The following is a 20,438-nucleotide window of genomic DNA, read 5'->3' as shown; positions in this document are numbered from 1 at the left end:
AAATACTTGGGCGCCTTCACAGGTCGATGCTGGGCTCGTCAGCCGCCTTGTGGTCCTCGTCCGCGCCCGGGATCGTGTCGAGCTGCGACCGACCAGACGTTCAACGAGTCAGCATCCAGCCTTGTACAGTGCAAGAGCTGACGAGCGATCCAGTGACGCGAACGCACCTCCTCGAGAACGGCGAGCGACTCCTTGATGCGCGCGAGGATCGTGTCGAGCTGCTCATCCGTGATGACGAGGGGCGGCGCGAGGCGGATGCTGTGGCGAGTGAGAGCGTCGGTCAGTGCGTTGGAGACTTGAAGAGAACGGGGAACGCACATGTTGACGTGGGTAGGCTTGGCGAGGACACCCTTCGACTTCATGACCTGCGAGTGTCGAGGTGGAGCAAAGTCAGTCAGCCTGCGCTCGAGCAACTCCTCCGCAAGACCAACAAGCCCAACCTCGCGCGCACTCACCAAGCACAAATCCCACGCCGACCTCCCCTTCTTGCTCTTCGCCTGATCAATCACAATCGCATTCAACAGTCCCTTTCCACGGACTTCCTTGATCCACCCGCCCTCCGGCCCAACGCCCATCAAGTCGCGCAACCCAGCACGCATCTTCTCGCCGAGCCGTTGGGCGCGAGCGCAGAGGTCTTCCGAGACGATCACTTCGAGGGCGGCTTTGGCGACCGCGCATGCGAGGGGGTTCTGTGCGGGCAATAACCTCACTAGAGATCAGCGCCTGTTCGATGAAGCTCGACCAGCGAGAGAGGGAGAGGAAGCGCAGACGCACACCACCGTACGTCGACCCATGCTCTCCCGGCTTGATCGTCAACAGCACTTCCTTGCGCGACAAGACCGCCGAGACGGGGTAGACACCACCCGAGAGCGCCTTGCCGAGGAGGACCATGTCGGGCTTGACGCGCGGGTTGTGCTGGAAGCAGAGGAGCTTGCCCGTTCGTGCGAGACCCTGCGTGCGTGGCGAGCGTTAGCGAGAGGAGAGAGAGGAGGGAGGGAGAGACGCACGGTTTGGACTTCGTCGCAGATCAGGAGGACGTTGTGCTTCTTGCACAGCGCCTGGACCTTCTCGAGGTAGTCGTCGTCCGGGACCACGATGCTGCGAGAAGCACGAGCGTATCAGCACTCGTTCAGTCGCATCGCGTGGCGAGCAGAACTTCGACTTCATCGCTCGGAGGAAACGAAGCTCTTCGCCGAGCACGAGCAGCTACCAAGACTCACCCGGCCTCTCCCTGAATCGGCTCAACCAAGAACGCCGCGACGTCCTTCCCATGCTTGTCCAACACCCTCTCGAGCGCCGCAACATCGTTGTAAGGGATGCGACCCTCGTCACCCTTGGTGTACGGGCAGTGCGGGCCGATCAGGGGAACGAACGGGCCAAAGTCGTTGGTTGCTTCCGGGTCGGTGGACATCGAGATGATGCCGATGCTGTGCGGTTGGACGACGCCGTACAGTCAGTCTTCATCTCCTATCGACAGGAAGAAACGACACGAAAGCGAAGCTCGAAACGCACGTCCGGCCGTGAAAGTTGTTCTCCGCCGAGAGGACGATCGCCTTGTCCTTCTCGACACCCTTGACCTTGTAGGCCCACTTGCGCGCGACCTTGATCGCCGTCTCGACGGCCTCGGCGCCCGTGTTCATCATGAGGGCCATCTCGAAGCCGGTGAGCTGCGACGAGCAGCGTCAGCACTCCCAGCATGGCTCAAAGCAGCGCTCATCCGTTCGGTGTCCGAAGCAGGAGAGCGCAGGAGGAGCGGCGAAGCGCTGAACGCACCTCGGTCAGGTACTTGGTGAAACGTCCAAGACTCGAAGTGTGGAACGCCCTTGAGCTGAGCGTGAGCTTCTGCGCCTGCTCCGTGAGTGCCTTGACGATGTGAGGGTGGCAGTGGCCTTGGTTGACGGCGCTGCGGGCGAGCAGGAGCGTTGGTGAGAACGGAAGCGGGAGGAGAGAAGGAGGGCACGCACGAGTAGGCGGAGAGGCAGTCGAGGTACTCATTGCCCTGTGCGATCACGCGCAACTACATCAGCGTACCATCCCCCTCAAGCAACAGTTCACCGAGCCAAGCGGATTGTCGAGACGCACCTCGGGATCCCAGACGAGAGCGCCCTCGGCGCGCTCGAAGACGACGGGCAAAGGGTGGTAGCTGCAGGGCGTGACCACAAGCATCAGTACGACAGTTCTGCGCCGCCAGCCAGTCCAACGATGCCCGTATCGCGCTTCCCTCCTTCGAACCCGGGACCCCGCTTGCACGAACCCTGAACCCCGCCTCGAGAGCCGTTGCGCCCGCTCGGATGCGCCTCAGAAGCCAGCAGCAGGGTGTAGCAGGCTGCTTGTGTGTCCCCAGCACTCCTCGCTTGTCGTCCACCCCGTCGCGCGACCTCGTGAGCACGAGCCGAAGCTCTCCGCCAAGTCCTTCACCTCGTCGTCGAGCGGCAGCGCAGGATGGGGCGCACAGTCGAGCAGCGCGAGCAGTGCGACGGGGACTCACTTGTGTGCGCTGTACTCGTGCTCGAGCGCGATGGCCTCTGCGCTCGACACCTTGACGGTCCCGTTGCTGGCGGGGGATGCCTTGGACGGCGTCGTGCCGTTGAGCCCGAGCGACTCGAATGCCTGGTTGATGGATGAGCGGACTGCAGAGGTGACGGTGGCCATGGCTGCGCTGCTTGGTGGTGGTGCTGGTGCTGGTCGAAGCCAATCCCGGACTTGGTCAACTCGCTCGCTTCTCCCCTTCGTCAAACTACTGGCACGATCCTGTCCACCGCTGTCTGCTGTTGACTACGTCCTACGACTGCCGACGCAACCGTTGCCGAACACACCCACGCTCACCCTGCCACCCTCGAGCGGATCCCGCCTGGATGTACGGATCTGGCTCGCCTCGCCCGCTTGATATCCTCGAGGCCAGTGGCAGAATGGAGGAACATGGTCCCCACAATAACCTGGAGCAGCGTGGGCATCGCTCACCTATCTGGCTTGACCGCTCACTTGACCCGCTCACTCGTCCTCGATGCCTCACGCCAAGCTTCCTACACCGTCTCAGGACGATTTGAACGCTGCTATTCGCGAAGCTATCGATACTGTCGATGCTGAGCTGCGCGAAGTCTCCCTCTCCATCCGTGCGGCCATCTCTCCTCGTCTTCCTCAATCTCGCTCACAAAGTCCCTCGCAACAGACTCGCATCCCGAGCTCGCCTGGAACGAACACCATGCACACGACGTCCTGACCGAGTACATGTCCCGCCAGCGCGGCTTCGTCGTCACCAAGCACGCCTACGACCTCCCGACAGCCTGGACCGCCGTCTTCACCTCGTCCGCACCTTCGAACGACGACAAGCTCCCCGTCGTGGGCTTCAACAGCGAGATGGACGCATTGAAAGGTATCGGCCACGCCTGCGGGCACAACTTGATCGCCATCGCAGGCTGCGCAGCCGCCATCGGTGTCGCCCGCACACTCGAGCGTTTCCAGCTACCCGGAAAAGTCGTCCTCCTCGGTACGCCTGCGGAAGAAGCAGGAGGAGGCAAGGCGGTTTTCATCCAGCGCGGAGCGTATGACGAGTTCGATGCGTGCTTGATGGTTCATCCTGGACCGGGCGGAGGAGGCAAACATGGAGCGGGGATCATGACCTCGTCCTGCGTCGCCGGATTGACGGTCACGTACCACGGTGCGTCGGCGCACGCAGGCGGAGCGCCGGAGAAGGGCAGGAACGCACTCGATGCCGCCGTCCTCGCGTATCAGAACGTCTCTGCCCTCCGCCAACAGCTCCCGAAGGACGCGAAGCTACACGGCATCATCTCCGGATGCGAGAACTGGTCGGCCAACGTCATCCCGGGCGAAGCGAAGCTCCTCTACGGGATTCGCTCCCCCTCCGCCTCCGACCTCGCACCGCTTATCCCCCGCGTCCTCCGCTGCTTTGCCGGCGCCGCACTCGCAGCAAACTGCACCTACACCCTCACGAGCGAAATCCTCTACCTTGACGTTAGGCCTTCACCTGGACTCGCGCAGGCGTTCAAGGACTTTGCGGAGAAGGAGTACGGAGAGGAGGGATACGAGGTGCCCGAAGATTGTCCGACGGGCGGCTCTACGGACTTTGGGAACGTCTCTTACCGCTGCCCGTCGTTGCACCCGATGTTCTACCTCCCCGACGCAGCGGGAGACGAACACCCTCGTGCGTTTCGTCCCTCCTCCTGCTTCCCGCCTCCCGCTAACCCTCGTCGTCCGTGCGCTTCAGACTCAGACTCCTACACAGCAGCAGTCGCGACTCCCTCAGCCCATACCGCGACCCTCCGCGCGGCCTCAGCACTCGCCTCCTCCGGCCTGCGAGTCCTCACCTCCCCCTCCTTCCGCGCCCAAATCCGCCGCGACTGGGAAGAGGACATGCATCTCGCGCAGGGCGAGAAGGCGGTGAGCGTTATTGAGAGGTTGGTGCCGAGTGTTGAGGTTGGGCCTGCGGGCAAGGAGGTGAGGGAGGGGAGGTTCTGCGATTATTGCGTTTGTGGGTGCGAGAAGTAGGCGGAGATATGTCGGCTGGGAATGTACAGGGAGTTTGTCGTCCTGAGGTAGTCCTTGTTGCGAGAAGCGAGTCGAGGAGGCCAGTTGCGAAGGACACTCAGCCGTCACCGCAATCTTCGAATTCCGACGTCTCGGTCTTGTCGCTGTGACTGCTGTATCATGATCTGGCTCGACAGTCACTCGGAGAAAACGACGAAAAAGCGGAGAAGCCCGAGAGGAAGCAAAGTCTTCAAGGTCTGCGCTCGTCCGAATCGCTTGCGAGTCGCCTCATACGCAAGTCTCCTGCTCGGAAGAGCAATAAGAATAGTCCGTGTTTCAACACCCGCCGACACCCGCAGTTCCGCGTCCCTTACATCGCAAAATGTGTCCACCTCCCTCCCAACATCGTCCCCTTGACCTGCATACTCCTCAACTCCTTCGCATTCGCCGTGAGCGGGTCCTTCGGCAGCACCACCAAGTCCGCACGGTCGCCCACCTCGAGTGAGATCTTGCCGTTCGACGTGACGGCGCGCCAGGCTTCCGACGGAGTGAGGCACTGTTCTGGGTGCCAGGCGGACGAGGGGAGGTCCTCCTCGCCAGCTGCGGTGCGGAAGATGGCCACGGCGAGGGCGTCCCAGCTGGAAAGGAAGGTCGTCAAGAACTGAAGAGGCTCGAGGAAGAAGCCGAGGAACACTCACGGATCTACCTTTGCGACAGGCGCGTCCGACCCGAGCTTGAGGGTGACGCCGGCGTCCGCGAGGGTCTTGAAGGCGTAAGCGCGGTGTTCGCGACCTGGCCAGAACTGGCTGCACAGTTCCCGGTCGTCGACCATGTGCGCCGGCTGGATCGACGCGACGAGGCCGAGTTCGGTGAACAGCGGGATGTCGGAGAAGGTGAGGAGTTGGGCGTGCTCGATGCTCGAGCCGGGCAGGGCGGGCTTCGAGAGCGAGGCGAAAGTCTGGAGGGTGAGCTGGTTCGCTTTGTCGCCGATCGCATGGACGGCGAGCGCGAAGCCCGCCTCGATGGCCTTCTCCATCATCGACTTGAGCGTCTTCGGCTCGTACTCGAAGTGACCAAAGTTCTCCGGCTCGTTGGGGTAAGGGTCGTGGCAGCAAGCCGTTCGCGAGCCGAGGGATCCGTCTGTGATGATCTTGTGAGGACCGACGGTGACCAGACCTTGCGTGTCGGAGATAACGTCGCCCGTCTTGTAGCCGGCGGCAATCGCGGAAGGGAGGTGCTGCTCGTAGAGGCCGCACCGCACGCGAAGGACATCGGTACCCTTCTGCACCCGCCGCGTCCAGTGGTCGATGTTGAAGTCCATCTCGAGGTCGAGGATCTCGGTGATGCCCATCGCAGCGGCGTTGCGAGCAGCGAGGTCCACGGCGACGTCGAGGACTGCAGGCGGAATCTCGCCGATCCGTGTCCATGCTCGGAAGCACTCCGCTTCCTCAAGAACGCCGCTGTGACCTTCCGGCTCGAAACCAATGCGCTTGAGGGCAGCAGAGTTGGCGCAGAGCGAGTGGAAGCCGGCGAAGAAGAGGACGAGCGGGCGAACGGGTTCGACGGAGTCGAGCGCGAGGCGGTTCATATCGGCAACGTCCGGCCACTCGCCAACGCGCATGCGCTGGCCGACGACGAAGAGTCCATCGTCTGGCTGCTCGGGAAGCCATGCGCGGACGCGGTCGAGGACTTCGGCGGCGGATTTGGCCGTGTACAGGTCGATCCGCTTCGACGCCATCGCCCATGTCGGGAAGTGCGTATGCGCATCGATGAGTGACGGAGCGAGGAAGGAGCCTGTTCCAAATCGTTCAGCGAGACCCTTACAGGCGAGAATGGGAGGACGCACCCGCCAGGTCGTGAACTTTCGCAGCTGAGTGAGGAGGAGGGGCAGAACCGGTTGCCTCAATTGAAGCGACCGCTCCGTCACGGACGAGCACCGAGTACGTCTCGTTTCGCAGACCAACCAAGCGAGCGTTCGTAAAGAGCGTAGTCATGGCGAGCGATGTTTCCCGGGACGAGGAGGTGCGCGCGAGGAGACGACACGACCAGCGTTCGTCGGTTTCGTTTCGGGCGCCAAGTTGTGCCGCAGTTCGGCTTTCGGGCGTGCCCTTCAGCCGCCCGAGCGAGTGCGGAAGAGGAACGGGACGGTGGACGGATGTAGGGCGGATGAGGGAGTGGAAGTGGCTGCTCACGCATACTCCACTCGCGCTGGCTGATCGTTCTGTGCTGCTATCGCTCCAGCGACCCCACACGGTCCCGCACGACCATGCCCCGCCCGTCCCTCCGCCGTCCTCGCTCTTCTCTCCTCCTCATCGCCTCACGCCCCTCGACCCGCTGATACTCCGCACACATGTCTTCCGAGCGCGGGTCCGACATCGAGAAGGACCAGGACGGGCAGAAGGACGTGATCATTACCTCGGTACAAGGAGTCGATGCAGCTGCCTTGGCGACAGCGGCCGTCGCAGGACAAGCTATCGACCCGGCAAAGGCTCGTCGCCTCGTTCGCAAGATTGGTGAGTTCCGGTCAATCTACCATCTGAAAAGGCGGCGATGGACGAAGTGAATGTCGGGACGGAGCAAATTGCGATGTCTCCGCCCCCTCCTTCTCCTCGCTGACCTGTCTCCTCCTCCGCTTCACAAGACCTGAACATCCTGCCACTCATGTGTCTGGTTTACCTAATCCAGTTCCTCGACAAGACGAGCTTGTCGTATGCGAGGTGAGCGATCCCCCCCTCTCGCGCAAGCGTTCGAGGCTGACTGGTCCCTTGTCCAGCATCATGGGCATTCGCAAGGACAACCACCTCACCCTCGGACAGTACTCGTGGTTGTCGAGTATCTTTAAGTGCGTGAGAGACCGCCTCGACCACCGCTGATCGCGAAACTGACGAGTTGCCGGCAGCCTCGCCTTCCTCGTCGGTGAATGGCCGACCAACTACGCTCTCCAGCGCCTTCCCCTCGCCAAGTGGACCTCAATCAACGTCATCCTGTGGGGTGCTGTCCTTGCTTGCACTGCTGCGACCAAGGACTTCTCCGGTTTGATGGCCGTTCGCTTGTGAGCCCTCCCTCTCCCGCTGCTGTCTTTCGCTGCTAAGTCTTTCGCACCCGCAGCTTCCTCGGCCTCCTCGAGTCGTGCGTTACGCCTGCATTCTCCTTGATCACCAGTCAATGGTACAAGAAGCACGAGCAAGGCACTCGAACGGGTGCGTCTCGCGAAGCTTCTCCTTCGATTCGTCGCTAAGTCTCGCTCTTGCAGGCATCTGGTTCAGCATGAACGCCCTCGCTCAAATTTTCGGCGCCGTCCTCGCTTGGGGCTTCGCTAAGCACGACATGGCGGGCGACTTCGGCATTCCCGGCTGGAAAGTCCTCTTCCTCTTCCTCGGCGGCATCACGATGGCCCTCGGCGTCCTCCTTCTCATCTTCCTCCCCGACTCGCCGCTCAACGCTCGCTTCCTCTCCAAGGAAGAGCGCGTCCTCGCCGTCGAACGCATCCGATCAAACAACAGCGGCATCGGTAACAAGAAGTACAAGTGGTACCAGGTCCGCGAGGCGCTCCTCGACCCGCTCACCTGGCTCTACTGCCTCTACGCCGGCGCAATCAACACTCTGAATGGCGGCATCACCTCGTGCGTCCTCGTCTCAGGCCGTTTCCGCCGTCCCGCCCTTCTTTGACCCCTTCCTCGGTCCCGCAGATTCTTCAGCATCCTCATTTCGAGCCTCGGCTTTAACGTGCTCGACTCTCTCCTGTACGGCGCTCCCGGCGGAGCGGTCGTCGTCATCGCCGTCCTCTTTTTCCTCTGGCTCGGCGACCGCATCAAGATGCGCTGCCTTTGCGGCATGATTCCCCTCACAATCGGGCTCGTCGGCGTTCTCCTCATCTGGCTGTTGCCCTTCCACTACAAGGTCGGACGACTGATCGGCTACTACATGTGAGCCTGGCCGGCTTTGAAGGGGGAGACCCGCCGCTGATCTCTTCGTCTCTCCGCAGCTCCGGCATCGCTTCGGTCGGATTCATCGTTGTGCTGTCGTTGATCGGCTCCAACATTGCTGGATCGACGAAGAGTACGCTGCTTATTCCTTCACAGCCCGCGCCCCGCGGCACGCCTCTCGCTAACCCTTCCTCCTCGCGCAGAGTCGACTGTGCTGGCGCTCTTCATGATTTTCTACAGTGTCGGCAACCTGTGCGGACCCCAGACTTGGAGGGCGAAGGACGCGCCGCGGTACGCTCCTGCACTCGCCACAGCCGCCGCCGTCATCTCGTTCGGAATCCTCGACCTCGGCCTCATCTGGTTCCTCAACGCGCGCGAGAACCGGCGGAGGGACAGGATCATGTCAGCGCCGGACTATGTCAAGCAGGAGAACATCGAGTTCCTCGACAAGACCGACAGGCGAGTTGCTCATCAACGCTCACCTCAATCCTCTCCGTGCATTCGCCCCGCCCCGCTCCTCTTCCTCCCTGCCACATACTCGCACGCTGACTGGCTTGCTTTGATTGTGCACAGGGAGAACGTCGCCTTCCGCTACGTCTGCTGAGCACCTCCGCCTTCCTCGCCGTCCTCCTCTCCCGGTCACCCTCCCGTCTGTACGCTATCGGGCTGTAATAAGCGCTGTGTTTCGCTGGGGCTCCATCCTGTCTCTGCGTGCTTGCACGCGCTCACACGACTGTGCGGCCCTTCTTTCACCCGCGACAAACCCTTCGTCCGCTCGACTTTGCCTTTTGAGCGCGACTCGCCCCGCTTCTCGACCTCCGCATTTGCCGGACCATCTCGACGCATCAACACACGCCTACTTAAAGCATACGCATCGCCTCGATACGCCGTGCAGGGGAGCAGCCTCGCTACGAAACCCCTCGTGCTCGTTGTGACCTTCTTAAGGAAGGGGTTCGCAGAGCGCAGGCGATGCGGACGATCAGCTTGCGGCGAAAAGAGTTGTGCCGACGTGCGGCCGAGCTGGCGGCCGTCACCGCGGGACGTTCAAGCGCCCGCGTCCCCCGCTTCTTCCTCTTCAGCTTGCCTTTACCTGACCGTCCCAGGCTTCGCTGTTTCTCCGGCAGTTCATCTATCCTCCACGCTCCCCGCTCGCTTCTATCTACGCGCAAATGGCAGTCCTCCCGCTCGCAAAGATTGCGCGTTGGCTGCTCCTCCTCCCCGCTTCGCTTTCCTTTCCCTCTCTCGTTCTCCACACCGCCGGCTTATCGCGCGCACGACATGGCACCTCAGCACGACGTCGACATCGAGAAGGACCAGGACGGCCAGAAGCACGTGGTGATCACGTCGGTTGAAGGCGTCGACGCCGCTGCGTTGGCAACGGCCGCCGTTGCTGGCAAGGAGCTCGATCCCGCCGAGGCTCGCCGCCTCGTGCGCAAGATAGGTGCGTCTCTTCAGCTGTGCACGCGTGCGTTTGCAGGCGGTCGGACAACGCACGAAGCCAAGCTCGTCTCGCTCTCCTCCCCGCTGACTCTCTTCTCCTTGCAGACCTGAATATCTTGCCGCTCATGTGCTTTGTCTACATGATACAATTCCTAGACAAGGTATCGCTGTCCTACGCGAGGTGAGCGAGCCTCCGACTCACCGCGAGCGTCCGAGGCTGACTTTGCCCGCGTTCAGCATCATGGGCATCCGCAAGGAGAACCATCTCACGCTCGGACAGTACTCGTGGCTGTCAAGTATCTTCTAGTGCGTACGAGGATGTCTTGAACGTCAGAGACAGCAAAACTGACAGCCTCCGTCGCAGCCTCGCCTTCCTCGTCGGCGAATGGCCGACGAACTACGCACTTCAGCGCCTCCCGCTCGCCAAATGGACGTCGATCAACGTCATTCTGTGGGGTGGTGTGCTTGCGTGCACTGCAGCAACGAAGAACTTCCAAGGACTCATGGCCGTTCGCTTGTCCGTCCCCTTCCCTCCTCTGTCGGATCCTCAGCTGCTTACCCTTTTGGATCTCCAGCTTCCTCGGCTTGCTCGAGTCGTGCGTTTCGCCGGCATTCAGTCTCGTCACGTCGCAGTGGTACAAGAAGAACGAGCAAGGGACGCGAACCGGTGCGTTCTCAGCGAGTCCTTCTTGCAACCGCCGCTGACTTCCCGCTTCTAGGAATCTGGTTCAGCTGCAACGCTCTTGCTCAGATTTTCGGCGCCTTGATCGCCTGGGGCTTCGCCAAGCACGATATGGCGGGCGACTTCAGCATCCCCGGCTGGAAAGTCCTCTTCCTCTTCCTCGGCGGCATCACGATGGCCCTCGGCGTCCTCCTTCTCATCTTCCTCCCCGACTCGCCTCTCAATGCACGCTTTCTCACCGAGCACGAACGCGTCCTCGCCATCGAGCGCATCCGGTCGAACAACAGCGGCATCGGCAACAAGAAGTACAAGTGGTATCAGGTCCGCGAGGCGCTCCTCGACCCGCTTACGTGGCTTTACTGCCTGTTTGCAGCCGCCAACATGGTCATTAATGGCGGCATCACTTCGTGAGCCTGAGTCGTCCTTCTCATCCTTTCTGCGCAATCACTGATTTCCATTCCCCACTCCTGCAGCTTCTTCAACATCCTTATCTCGAGCTTTGGTTTCAACACTCTCGACTCGCTCCTTTTTGGCGCGCCAGGCGGAGCGACCGTCGTCGTCGCCGTCCTGCTGTTCCTTTGGCTCGGCGATCGCTTCAAGAAGCGCTGCCTGTGCGGCATCTGCGCGCTTCTCGTCGGCATGCTCGGCATGCTGCTCATCTGGCAGCTGCCGACGCACTACAAAGTCGGTCGATTGATCGGGTACTACCTGTCAGTCCCGGTCCGTGCCCCTCTTCCCAAGCGGAGTCTAACGGCTTGTTGTCGCAGGTGCAACGTTTTCGTCGCCGGCTTCATCGTGGTATTCTCGCTTGTCGGAAGCAACGTTGCAGGATCCACAAAGAGTGCGTGGCTTGTCCTCGAGCGACGTTTGTCCAGGACCGCCTGACCTTTTTCGCTTCCGCAGAGTCTACCGTCCTCGCGGCGTTTTTCGTTGCATACGCCTGTGGCAATCTGATCGGACCGCAGACCTTTAGGTCGAAAGACGCGCCTCGGTACGCCCCCGCCCTCGCGACGTCGGTCGCCTTGATTTGCTTCTGCATCGTCGACCTCGCCCTCATCTGGTTCATCACGGCGCGGAGGAACCGTAAGCGCGACGAGATCATGTCGTCGCCGGACTATGTGGCTCGCGAGAACGTCGAATTCCTGGACGAGACGGACCTGTGCGTTCTTCTTCCTTCTCCTCCTTCCATGACTCCCGCTGCTGGCTCTTTCTCCATTCTCAGGGTTGCTGACGTTCCGAGAATTGCACTGACACTCTCAATTGCTCTGTACAGCGAGAACGTCGCGTTTCGCTATGTTTCCTGACCGCCCGCATCCTCGAAGTCGCCTCACCCCCGCTTTCTGTACTCTGCCTGTATATCGAGGTTGTCAGCGTCGGTTTTGAGCTGTCTAGTGGTTGTATCAATGCAAAGCGCTCACGCCCGCACTCATAACAAGTCTCTGGGGTACCCTTCTCCTCGCAAACCTGCTCTTTCTTCGTCTCCCATCCGCTACGCGCTGCTGGGACTCCGTCCGCTTCGCGCAGCGCATTCGACAGCTTCCTCGGCTCCCACCGGCATCGCAAAGCTCGCCCCACGCCGGCAGCGCTTCCGCCTCAGCTTCATCACTTTCTCGCTCGCAATCTGCTCAAACACAGGGCACAGCCATGCCGGCCAACCGCTCGCAGGCTAGCACGTCTGCTGCACCTGCAAAACGTATCTCGAAGGCATGCGAGTCGTGCAGGGTGCGCCGGACTCGCTGTAGCGGTGACGCGGACGGGTGTTCCGCTTGTCGGCTCGCAGGGCTCGCCGACTGTACGTACAGAAGCAAAGCGAGGCCGTCGCGACAACCTCGAACGCATCGACCACTCCCGGGCGTGTCGAATGCGGCGGCTGACGAGTTGAGGACAGTCGGGATGCGGTCGATTGAGGAGGATCTCGAGGCGCGGTACAGGGAGGCTACAGGCAGTAAGTGCTTTCAGACGCTCCGGTGTACTTTTACTGACGATCCGAGCACAGCCTCGATCTCTCTTGCACTCCCGGACGTCGAGACACATCCTGCCCTCTCGCTCGACTCGCCTATGCCAGCCTTTCTGCCCCTTACGAACGACGAGATCGACTCTCTTTGCGACACTTTCTTCCGCGACATTCTCATCTTCTTCGGCTTCCTCTCTCCCACTCGCCTCAACGAGCTCATCCGTCGACATAGAACTCTGCCCGCAACCCTCACGCCAGACCAGCTCGCCTTGCTCTACGCCATCTTCGCCCTCGGCTTCTTCCGTCAAGCGACCTATGCACAACAGCCTGCTGCGCCCAAGGACGGCCCAGTCCCCTTTGCTCCGGGCGCAAACCGCCTCGACATTGTTTTCTACCGCCACGGAATGGCTTTGCTGGAGGTGCCGACGACGCTTACGGCGCTACAAGCACTGGTCGTACTACAGCTGTACGCCATGTCCTCGACGACGGTCAGCGCAACGCGACATCTCATCTCGAAGATGGTCTACTGCGCAGGCGAGCTGGGCTTACACTCGACGGCAGCGGCTTCGGCATATCCACCCGAGACGCATGCGACATCCCTCTCATTCTACGTCCTCTTCACCGACACCTTCTACGCCGGCTTGACGGGCGAGAAGCCCTTCCTTCGCATCTTCGACCGCGAGATCTTCACCTCCGTCCTCCGCTCCGAAGGCATCTTCACGCCGGCGATGGTCCGCCTTGTCTGCCTCGAGCACGACTACCTCAAGGACGCGCACGCTCACCGGACAAAGCTGTGCGACCCGACCTTCGTTCTCGGTCACGAAGCGCACCTCTTCGCCTTCCTCCGCGACTTTGGCACGCAAACCGGCGACAGCACGAACATGTCGTCATCATTCGCTACCACGCAGTATGCGCACTTGGCTTTGCTTCCCGAGCATCGCGCTGATCTTCCTCGTCGCGCAGTTATCAATTCCAGCGACTCCTCCTTCGAGCCCCTTGTGCCAGCGATCCTCTCCTCGGCCACTCCTCCCTTCCTCTCCTTTCACGCGCCGCGGTCACCCTTATCCGACACTATCAGCACATCTTCGAAACTACGCGTTACATCAACTGTGCTTGGCCGGTTCTCGCTCGCGTCGTCGCGGCAGGCAACGTCGTCCTACAGTCGCATTGGCGTGGCGAGATGGTGCGGCAGGAGACGGAGGACGCCTTGAGCATCTTGATGTGGCTCCTCGGCAAGCTCGAGACGAGATGGACAGCGGCGACAGCCGCACGGGCGAATTTTGAGCTGATCATGCGGGTACTCGGTGAGCAGTCGAGTGTCTCCCGTATCCTCTTCTATGTTTGAAAGCTCACTCTCGCTCCCTCGCAGACCTAAGCCCTCCCGACCTGCCGTCGCCAGCTTACCTCGACTCGACCCTCAGCGCAACGCCTTCCTCCGCCCCGCTCCTCCCGGCTACCCTCCCTCCTCCTCCTCCTTCAGCAAACCCGCCGTCGCTACCCAACACTTCCGCCTCTTTTGACACTCCGCACCTTCCGGCGCCCGCAACGTCCTCCGCCGCCGACTACTCCATCTTCTTCGCCGGCGCAGATACCGCCTTCGCCGCAGACGGACCTCAGCAGGGCGAGTGGCAGTACATGCTGAACGAGATGCACGAGCTGTGGGGCCACCCGGGGTACTTGCAGGGAACAGGGCAGTAGAAGCGGTCGTTTGTATCGCAGGTCCTCTCTCTTGCAGCTGTTCCGCGCGATCGCCGACTGGCTCGTAGAACGCCTTTGTAGATCCGCCTTGAGCTACATCGCCTAATGACCGCATGCACACTTGTCAAAAGCGCAGAAGCTCCCTGGCTTCCCTCCCTCGCCCTCCTTCGACGCAGGCAAGACCTTGTCAAGCACAGCGAGCGCCTTGTCCCCCTGCGCGACTTTCATGTCCTCCTCCCACTCTGCCCACATCCGCTTGCGGAGCGAGGGGTCGAGGAGGACTTGCAGGCCGGCGTAGGAGAGAGCCGAGGCGGCGCGGATGGCGGCTTCGTGGGCGGACTCTTCTGCTGCTGCCTTCGTGTACGAAGCCGAGTCTGCGAACGCGACTAGATGAGCCGGAAGCAAGGCGAAGAAGCGATTGAGAGAACTCACGAGGGTGTTCTTCGGGCGTTGCGTCGGGAAGGAAGAACATCGGGTGCAGCGAAGGGCACTTGAAGCAGACGTTGCCAAAGTCGGTCGATGCGCCCGTCTCCACACGCTCGAGGAAGCGGTAGTCGTCGCCATACTCCGCCTCGACAAAGTCCTTGAAAGCGTCCGACAAGCCTTTCGCGGGGCGGACTTCGTGATAGAGATGGCCGCGCTTGATCGAGTAAGAGGTGTTGGAGGAGAGGGCGCCGCCTGCAAAGCAGCGGAGCACGCGAGGGACGACTTCGGCGAGCGAGGTGAGGGTCGTCGAGCGGACTCCGTACAGGAGCTTGGCCTCGTCCGGGATGACTGCGATCTTGCGATATCAGCGAGAGTGGTGAGGCGGTAGATAAAATGCGAACGCACCGTTGGGCGACCACTTGTCCTCGCCGGAGAAGACGCCGTGAACCTTGGCGTCCTTCGGAAGCTGCTGCCGCAAGACGCTGATACCCTGGTACGCCAGCACCGCCGCATCGAGTGCGTTCCTCCCCTTCTCAGGTGCCCCTCCCGCATGAGCCGGCGCACCATTGTACGTGACCTCCATCGCGATCAACGCAGCGGAGGTCATGTTCCCTGCGCCGTGCTTGCCTCCGCCGCTCGTTCCGGGGTGAAGCATCAAGCACGCTTCGAACTCGTCGTACGCTCCTCGGTCGAGCAAGGCCGCCTTTCCTCCGCCTTGTTCCTCCGCTGGCGTGCCAATGAGGACGACCTTGCCGGGAAGCTGGAAGTGCTCGAGTGTGCGAGCGACACCGATGGCGGCTGCGCAGCCTGCGATGGCAATGAGGTTGTGTCCGCATGCATGGCCGATACCTTTCAAGGCGTCCATCTCGCTGTTGAAACCGACGACGGGCACCTTTTCGCCCTCCTTGCTCGAGGCGGAGGAGGTGAAGACGGCGGTCCAGGCTGTCGGGAGGTCGTAGGCGTGCTTGGTGACGACAAAGCCGCTCTGGCGCTCCATGTACTCGGTCAGGACGTCGTGCGCATGGTGTTCGTCCCAAGCGAGTTCCGGCTTCTCATCTACGAGGACGCAAGTCAGCCTCCGCCTGGTTCGAGATGCGCAGCACGCACGGATAGACAGGGAGACTTTGCGCAAGTCGTCGCGGGCGGCTTGGATAGCTTCGTTGATCGCTTTGCGCAGGTCGGCGGGTGTGGGGGCCATCTTGAGGAGCGGGGACAAGTGAAGGGAGGTGGGCGTCGCAGGGGTTGCGGGTGGACGTGCGAGCAGCAGAGAGTCGACTTAGAGCGAGTGAGACGGGCAGCAAAGACTCGGCGTGAGCGGCAGGTCGGCGAAGTGACGAAGTGCGGAGGAGGCGGAAGTGCGGCGGAAAGTGGTTCTTCCGGCAGCGCAGCTTGCGAGGCGAGCGAAAGGCAAGCCAAGTCGGTCAGACGGACGGACGGAGCAGTCGGCCGAACCCCATGAGAGAGCAAGGAGAGGGAGGGAGGGAAAGGCAAGAGCACGACGAGGAGAGGCAAAGGCAAGTCCCGCCGCTCGCCAGAGGTGATTGTTCTCCCGCAGAGACGACCGAGTGGAGACTGGCAAATCCATGTTTGCAGTGCCAAGCCCGTGTGCAAGTGTATATGTGATGTGCGGGGAAGAAAAGAGGGAAACAATGCGAAGAGGGAGAACGGATGAAGAAGGACAAACCGCTGAGGAACCCGCCTGGAACGAAACCGGAATGCAAAGAGTGTCGGAGAGATGTGCAGGTAGTCGAGACGATGATGTCGAGCGAGGAGGAAGGCGATGGTCGAGGAGGCGAGCGGGGCTGATCACGCGAGCGCCGGCGCCTGGATCTTTGGGTGCGTCTTGCGGTACTCGTGCGCGCGCGCGACCCAGCCAGCAACGTCGACATCCTTGTCCTTGACCGACTCGAGCCAGGGGTGGGCCTGTCCGCACACATTCACAACTCGTCAGCTTCCCGCTCGAATCGTGACTGAAAGGGAAGCGAAACGCACGAGCAACTGTTTGTAATTCGGCCTCGTATGCGCCTGTTTCCTCAAACACTCTGCCACAAAGTCCTTTGCCAAGTCGGAATACTGGTCCGGCAACGTCGGCGGATCTCCATGCACGATCGCCGTCAGTTGCGCAAACACGTTCGAGTACGTCTCGGGCGGGTAGGGGTAGTGGCCCATTGCGGTCTCGATGATGCTGAGGCCGAGGGACCAGACGTCGGACGAGGCGGTGTACGAGGTCGTCGCGCCTTGACTCTCGCCTTTGATTCGTTCGGGCTGCGGGGCGGGGCGGCTCACAGTAGCATCAGCTAAATCCTATGTCACGAGAAAACGGGTAAAGGGAGCGCGACGCACGGCCATGTACGACTGGCAGCCGATGTTGGTCTTGGCGAGACTGCGGTCGAGTTGGCCCGAGACGCCAAAGTCGCACAGCTTGACGTAGCCCTTCATGTTGAGCAAGACGTTCGTCGGCTTGACGTCTGCGCGAGCATGCCCCATCAGCGCGAGCTCAGAGGAAGCGGAAAAGGAAGCGCCCGCACCTCGATGCATGATCTTCAGCTCGTCCTTGAGGAACTTGAGTCCCTCAACCATACACCTCGTGACCTTGGCCAACACATCCTCGGGGATATCCGTCCCAGCAAGGTAGTCGAGCGACCCGCCGTCCATGAACTCCATGCAGTAGTACACGCAGGACTCGATGAAGAAGGCGCCGTAGAAATCGATGATGTAGGGCGAGGTCGCGCGGTGGAGGATGTCGAGCTCGGTGATGATCGTCTTGAGCTTCGAGTCGTCCAACTCGAGGCGGATCTCCTGCGAGTGGTCGTACACCAAGTGGATCAGCCCCGCGCCTTCTCGGCGGAGACGCAGTCAACCAAAACGTTCGTTCGACAACGCACCTTGAGCGCCATCGTCACCCCCGTCGGCTTATGCACGACCTTCTGCACGGTCCCGTAATTCCCCTTGCCCAACTCCTCGAACAACTCGAAGTCGTCCATCTTGACTTTGAACGAGGCGCCAGAGGAAAAGTCGACGCCGTCGGCATGCAGGATCGCTTTCGAGGCAAAGTTGAGGCGGCCAGAGGGGTCGCTGCGCGTGAGAAAGGGCGAGAGAGAGTCAGCGACGGTGCGGCAAGGTCCGGTCAACTGGGCCAGTAATTAGCCGACAAGCAGAAGCGCCATGCACGTCCGCTCGCTCAGCACAACCCCGCCCAGCCCAACCGAGAGAGTGAACGAGAAGACGCTCGCACGCACACAATCTTCCTAAAGTTGGAAAACGGCGTCCCTCCCATCGCTTCTCCTCCCGCCTGTCCCATTCGGCTCTGAGACGGACTACCCGGTTTCCTCTGCGCCTCTCCATCGTCCCCCGATCCAGGCGGCAACCTCATCGCGACTCCTCCCTTCCCCGCTCCACCTCCTCCTCCTCCTGCCGCATTCGCGCTGAGACCCATCTGACTGAGCGTCAATCCCGCTCCAGGTCCTTTCCGTCTCGCCGCCATTCCTCCGACGGGCCTCACCCCTCCACCTGCGAGTGGGCCCGCAGCGCCTATACGCCCTGCGGGCGCTGAGGGGGCGTGGGTGGCTGGAGGACGGGGAGGGGGACGCGGAGCGAGAGCGGGAGAGGGGGTGGAGCCTGAGGGAGTGCGGAGGGGGTGTTGGGAGGACGAGGTGGGGGAGGGGGTGCCGGCGGGTGAGGAGGAGGGAGTCGAGGAGCGGGAGGTCATCTGCGCCGAAAGATCCGTTTTCCACAGAAGTCAGCTCTTCTCTCCAAGCGAGCGAGAGAGGAGAAAAGCGGGCGAAACGCACTGCAGCCATCTTTGCGGCGAGACTGGGCGGCATCCGCAACGGACCGCCTTGTCTGCCCGGCGCTCCTCCTACTTTCCGCACACCGCCTGCGTTGGCGGCTGGAGGAGGACTGGTCGGACCTGCGATTGCTGGTGCGGAAGCGCGCGGGTGCAACGGGGGTGGAGAGCGGGTTGTGGTGGTCGAGGGACCTGGCGCGGGAGTCGGCGAGAGCGACGAGGTGGAGCTCGTAGATCCGAGCGACGAGAGGGTCGAGATGGTCGACCCGTCTGTCGAAGTCGAACCACCCTTTGCTCCGTCGTCGCTCGTCCCGCCGTTGATGGGCGAGCGAGACGAGAGCTTGCCGACTGCCTCCTCGGTCAACACCGCCGTGGGCTGGTCGACCCCTGCCTGTCCTTCTGCCGTTCCAACAGCTCCTCCATTGGCAGGAGGCTCTGTCAAGGGCGCCCCTCCCCGCCCGCTCGGGTCGAGACGAGGTGACGCATCCTCATCACCCGTTCCTCGCTCCCCAGTTCCCGCTGGTCGCCGCTGCTGCTGGTCGAGCGAGAGTTGCTGAAAGTCGCGCTCGACGGGTGCTGTGCCCTCGTTAGCGGCCATACTTGTGCGTGTGCCGAGTGGTGAGGCGTCGACTTCGAGGGGGTTCTCCGCCGGAGCCGCAGCCGGGGTGCGAGTGCTCGTGAGTTTGGGTGGGTGCGAGTGCGAGGATGCGGGTGTGCTCGGTGTTGACGAGTGGGCGGACGAGAGTGAGAGCGAGAGCGAGGACGACGACGAGGGAGAGGAAAGAGCGCAACGACGACGATGACATGCGACGGGGGCGAGCGTCTTGTCGTCGGCTCTCTCGCTGGCCGTCAGTGCGCGTCGAGTGTACGATGGCAAGAAGCTCCCGTGTGCTCGCCGTCGTCTGCTCCCGAGCTTGTCTGTCGCTCTGTGCCTTCGATGCCGCGTCGACCAGCGCCCGCCGACGATGAACTGGACCAATCTCGCTCGAATCGCTCACATCGCTGACAAAGCACCGAGGACTTGCCTGCGACGGAAGGACTGAACGAGCCCCACCTCCTCGCCCTGCACTTCCTCGTCGTTCGCTCGCTCCTGCTGGACTGAGAGGACGTGCAGAGCACGGCTAGCGTCGACGATGAGCTGCTGGCCCGACCAGCACGCCGCCCCATCGCTTTGCGACCGCGCAACCGCCCCCCGACAACTCGCTTATCTCGCTCCGTCGCTCGACTTCGCCTCATCCGCTCGTTGCGCGCACGGCGTCGTCGTGCAGAGGCTGCGATAGATGCAACGTGGTCAACGGACACAGCCAGGCGTCCACTGGTGGACGTTGCGAAACTCGAACCTCCTCGTCACCCGGACTCGCTCGCTCACTCGCTCTTACGCGTGCACGCCGCCTTGTTGCAGCTCAACAGCATCGTCAAAAGCGACTCTCACAACCTCAGCACACCGAGTGATCCAAGCTTACCCCCTAGGCCCAACTTACCCGCGCCTCTCTTCGCTCCACGTCGGTCCCCCTCTCCAAGCTTTTCCTCGATCCCGCCCCTGCCCTCAGCCCAGCTCGCAATACGCCCGCGCCCACCCTCGCTAGAGCCGGCTGGCCGTCCTTCGAGCGCTCGTGGGACTGCAGAGGCGACTTGGCTTGATGCGGTCCGTCGGCGAGTCTTCGCGCGCCAAGGGGAACGAGAGGTCCTGGGTGGAACGGCACCCCGTCGAGGTGGTCCTCCGCACAACGGATCATCCTGCTCGTGCGGGGCTGCAGGCGGGGATGGGATGCGAGGGAGCGGGGTCGGGCTGATGACTTTGCTCGCCCAGCCAGCAGCCAACGGAGCTCGTTTTCTTTTGCGTCCTCGCGCTCGCTCGGGTCGACGCTTGCTGGTCTCGAGGGACTGATCCTACTGCTTGAGCTTGCTGCGTTGGCTTCGGATCCGGGACCGAGCTTGTCGCCCGTCGCCATCGCCTCCTCCGCCCAGCCAGCAACGAACCCGACGACCTACCTCATCGCCTCACCTCCCTCTCACCTCCGCACCGCCTCTCCTTTCGCC

At 62.0% G+C, this 20,438-nt stretch overlaps 8 protein-coding genes across 8 annotated transcripts; 4 read left to right on the top strand and 4 right to left on the bottom strand.

The window, feature by feature from the left end:
- Positions 1 to 16: 16 nt before the first annotated feature.
- Positions 17 to 2,652, bottom strand: RHTO_02358 (ornithine-oxo-acid transaminase; the record flags this gene model as incomplete). The annotated part of the gene is made up of 12 exons (XM_016416035.1): positions 17 to 82; positions 168 to 258; positions 319 to 365; positions 456 to 689; positions 775 to 951; positions 1,008 to 1,098; positions 1,221 to 1,427; positions 1,513 to 1,667; positions 1,774 to 1,903; positions 1,965 to 1,999; positions 2,083 to 2,143; positions 2,489 to 2,652. The coding sequence occupies 12 exons, from the start codon at positions 2,650 to 2,652 to the stop codon at positions 17 to 19; spliced, it is 1,458 nt and encodes a 485-aa protein (XP_016271863.1).
- A 352-nt stretch (positions 2,653 to 3,004) lies between these two features.
- On the top strand, positions 3,005 to 4,506 carry RHTO_02357 (aminoacylase 1-like protein 2; the record flags this gene model as incomplete). The annotated part of the gene is made up of 3 exons (XM_016416034.1): positions 3,005 to 3,113; positions 3,170 to 4,162; positions 4,244 to 4,506. The coding sequence occupies 3 exons, from the start codon at positions 3,005 to 3,007 to the stop codon at positions 4,504 to 4,506; spliced, it is 1,365 nt and encodes a 454-aa protein (XP_016271862.1).
- Positions 4,507 to 4,855: 349 nt separating this feature from the next.
- Positions 4,856 to 6,479, bottom strand: RHTO_02356 (amidohydrolase 3; the record flags this gene model as incomplete). The annotated part of the gene is made up of 3 exons (XM_016416033.1): positions 4,856 to 5,123; positions 5,184 to 6,279; positions 6,332 to 6,479. 3 exons carry the CDS (start codon positions 6,477 to 6,479, stop codon positions 4,856 to 4,858), a joined length of 1,512 nt encoding a protein of 503 aa, XP_016271861.1.
- A 356-nt stretch (positions 6,480 to 6,835) lies between these two features.
- On the top strand, positions 6,836 to 9,015 carry RHTO_02355 (MFS transporter, allantoate permease; the record flags this gene model as incomplete). The annotated part of the gene is made up of 10 exons (XM_016416032.1): positions 6,836 to 6,998; positions 7,127 to 7,202; positions 7,259 to 7,327; positions 7,385 to 7,537; positions 7,594 to 7,685; positions 7,739 to 8,108; positions 8,175 to 8,411; positions 8,471 to 8,544; positions 8,615 to 8,870; positions 8,985 to 9,015. The coding sequence occupies 10 exons, from the start codon at positions 6,836 to 6,838 to the stop codon at positions 9,013 to 9,015; spliced, it is 1,521 nt and encodes a 506-aa protein (XP_016271860.1).
- Positions 9,016 to 9,689: 674 nt separating this feature from the next.
- On the top strand, positions 9,690 to 11,837 carry RHTO_02354 (MFS transporter, allantoate permease; the record flags this gene model as incomplete). The annotated part of the gene is made up of 10 exons (XM_016416031.1): positions 9,690 to 9,852; positions 9,957 to 10,032; positions 10,089 to 10,157; positions 10,216 to 10,368; positions 10,427 to 10,518; positions 10,571 to 10,940; positions 11,007 to 11,243; positions 11,301 to 11,374; positions 11,437 to 11,692; positions 11,807 to 11,837. The coding sequence occupies 10 exons, from the start codon at positions 9,690 to 9,692 to the stop codon at positions 11,835 to 11,837; spliced, it is 1,521 nt and encodes a 506-aa protein (XP_016271859.1).
- Positions 11,838 to 12,177: 340 nt separating this feature from the next.
- On the top strand, positions 12,178 to 14,185 carry RHTO_02353 (C6 transcription factor; the record flags this gene model as incomplete). Its single annotated transcript, XM_016416030.1, has 4 exons — positions 12,178 to 12,478; positions 12,530 to 13,394; positions 13,451 to 13,791; positions 13,857 to 14,185. 4 exons carry the CDS (start codon positions 12,178 to 12,180, stop codon positions 14,183 to 14,185), a joined length of 1,836 nt encoding a protein of 611 aa, XP_016271858.1.
- A 102-nt stretch (positions 14,186 to 14,287) lies between these two features.
- RHTO_02352 (aminoacylase 1-like protein 2) lies at positions 14,288 to 15,809 on the bottom strand (the record flags this gene model as incomplete). Its single annotated transcript, XM_016416029.1, has 4 exons — positions 14,288 to 14,559; positions 14,618 to 14,959; positions 15,017 to 15,667; positions 15,719 to 15,809. The coding sequence occupies 4 exons, from the start codon at positions 15,807 to 15,809 to the stop codon at positions 14,288 to 14,290; spliced, it is 1,356 nt and encodes a 451-aa protein (XP_016271857.1).
- A 608-nt stretch (positions 15,810 to 16,417) lies between these two features.
- Positions 16,418 to 18,996, bottom strand: RHTO_02351 (mitogen-activated protein kinase kinase; the record flags this gene model as incomplete). Its single annotated transcript, XM_016416028.1, has 7 exons — positions 16,418 to 16,534; positions 16,604 to 16,876; positions 16,955 to 17,079; positions 17,140 to 17,410; positions 17,497 to 17,686; positions 17,851 to 18,320; positions 18,403 to 18,996. The coding sequence occupies 7 exons, from the start codon at positions 18,994 to 18,996 to the stop codon at positions 16,418 to 16,420; spliced, it is 2,040 nt and encodes a 679-aa protein (XP_016271856.1).
- Positions 18,997 to 20,438: the final 1,442 nt, after the last annotated feature.

This window comes from Rhodotorula toruloides (assembly GCF_000320785.1).
Source record: "Rhodotorula toruloides NP11 unplaced genomic scaffold Scaffold18, whole genome shotgun sequence".
NCBI classification, from domain to species: Eukaryota; Fungi; Basidiomycota; class Microbotryomycetes; order Sporidiobolales; family Sporidiobolaceae; genus Rhodotorula; species Rhodotorula toruloides.
This window is presented reverse-complemented; position numbering and strand designations above follow the sequence as displayed.